Source organism: Setaria italica, chromosome VIII, assembly GCF_000263155.2.
Source record: "Setaria italica strain Yugu1 chromosome VIII, Setaria_italica_v2.0, whole genome shotgun sequence".
Taxonomy (NCBI): Eukaryota; Viridiplantae; Streptophyta; class Magnoliopsida; order Poales; family Poaceae; genus Setaria; species Setaria italica.
The window spans coordinates 39,308,132-39,310,366 of NC_028457.1; the positions used below are offsets into that span (position 1 = coordinate 39,308,132).

The following is a 2,235-nucleotide window of genomic DNA, read 5'->3' on the forward strand; positions in this document are numbered from 1 at the left end:
CCAATTTCCTTGCACCGGCGGAGCCTGGCTGCGGAGGGAATCTTGCACGCGCGGAGCTTGGCCGAGCAGATACGCAAACCAAATAAACAGGGAATCTTGCACCGGCAGAGTCTGGCTGAGGGCTGATATAGGCAACCAAACACCCCCTAGATAGATTTGTAATTAAGAAAACATAATAGATCCAAGATGATTATTATCAGTATGATTAGAGTGCACTAGAGTGATGATTAGAGAGCCATGCACAAAGCAATAACTAGATTATTATCAACATGATTAGAGTGCACTACAGCAATAATGGCTGACGATTATGGGGCGTTTGGATCTTTAGTTCGAACTAAAATTCATGTCACATTGAATATTCGGAGACTAATTATAAGGATTAAACATGAGCTAATTATAAAAGAGCAACGGGCCAAAGATCAGGACGACAGCCTGCAAGTGCCACTATTGAAGGATAAAAAACGCGCAGGCAGCAAGGCACCAGCAGTTGTTCTAGGTGAGCAATCCTCTCCACGTTCAATTCTACCCTTTTTACAAATAAAATTCTAGTTTTACTGCGATAATTTACAATAACAAAATCTAAGAAACAATAACATTATTATATTTTGACATGTACTAATTACCGGATGCTTGCCTTTGCTGCGTGCAGGGTTCGAGTGCCTGGAGAGCACAGGGTTCTTTGGCATCTCCACGAACCTGGTCGTGTACCTGGAGAAAGTCCTCCACGGCAGCAACCTGGCCAGCGCCTCCAAAGTCACTACGTGGACCGGCACCAGCTACCTGACCCCGATCTTCGGCGCCATCATCGCCGACACCTTCTTGGGCAACTACAACACCATCCTCATCTCCCTCGTCGTCTACCTTCTTGTAAGTCGTAGATCGTTCATGTTGATCCATGGCACGCGATTACACAAATGGAGGCTAATTCGTGAGATGAATCTATTAAACCTAATTAATCCATCATTAACACACTGTAGCATCATATTGTCAAATCATAGAGTAATTAGGCTTAATAGATTTGTCTCGCAAATTAGCCTCCATACGTGCAATTGGTTTTGTAATTAGGCGCCGTTTGGATACATAGTGCTTAATTTTAGCACAACAGTTTTAGCACACTTTTAGCACTTGTGCATCCAAACATGTGTGCTAAAGGTGGTGTGCTAAAGTTTAGCACACCCCTTTTCATTAGCACACCTAAGGGGTGCTAAAATCTGCTAATAGTGCTAAAAGTAGTCCCTAAGTCCACTTTTTTCATGGTTGCCCCCTCTCTCTCCTCTCCACTTTCCCCCAAGCCAGCCATAAATGAGGGTAATGTAATCATTTCTCACCTAAGGTGCTAAACTTTAGCACTGTATCCAAACAGCTCCAAGTGCTAAACTGTGCTAAAGTTTAGCACTGTGTATCTAAACGGGACCTTAATCTATGTTTAATACTCCGAATTAGTATCTAAATATTCGATGTGATAGGAATTTTAAGAGGTTCTAAAGATTATTATCAGTACGATTAGAGTGCACTGCACAAGGTAATAATGGCAGACGATTATAATAACTAGCACTACGGGAAACTGACAGTTCGCCGAGTGCCTGGGGCACTCGGCGAAGGCCAGAAAACCCTCGGCGAAACGTTTGCCGAGTGTAACACTCGGCAAACGACACTCGGCAAATTTCATGACGGCAAACACTGGTTCGCCGAGTGTTTTGTGTCGGGCACTCGGCAAAGACTTTGCCGAGTGCCCAGAAAACACTCGGCGAACATTATTGAAAAAAATAAAAAAAATCATCTCCACCGCCACCACCTGCTCCTGCTCCGCCGCCGCCGCCACCTACTCCGCCGCCGCCGCCAGCCACCGCCATCCACACCGCCGCCGCCGCCGCCATCCACACCCGCCGCCGCTCAGGTGGCCGCCGACGCCGACGGTGGGGCAGTTGCCCGCGGGGAACCCGAACTTTTGGTTGGCGGCGGCGGCGGCGTAGTAGAGCTCGCCGAGCGTGGCGCCGGACCCGACCCAGGCCTCGGCTCTCGACGCGTCGATGTGGATGGCGCGGAGCTCGCCGAGGTCGAGCACAGCGAAGTGCTCTTGGGGGTCGACGGAGGCGTAGGAGAGGCCCTCGTAGTCGTGGCCGCCGCCACTGCCACCGCCACCACCTGCTCCTGCTCCGCCGCCGCCGCCACCGCCGCCGCCACCGCCACCGCCACCACCTGCTCCTTCTCGGGCGGCGGCGGATCCAGGGCCGG

General features: G+C 50.1%; 1 protein-coding gene across 1 annotated transcript in view; it reads left to right on the forward strand.

The window, feature by feature from the left end:
• Positions 1–307: 307 nt before the first annotated feature.
• Positions 308–2,235, forward strand: part of LOC111258360 (protein NRT1/ PTR FAMILY 8.2-like) — a 3,502-nt gene continuing 1,574 nt past the window's right edge. Inside the window, exons 1-3 of the mRNA XM_022829580.1 lie at positions 308–314; positions 404–496; positions 650–867. Of these exons, the coding sequence (XP_022685315.1) occupies positions 308–314; positions 404–496; positions 650–867 (318 nt within the window). The remainder of the gene's footprint in view (positions 315–403; positions 497–649; positions 868–2,235) is intronic.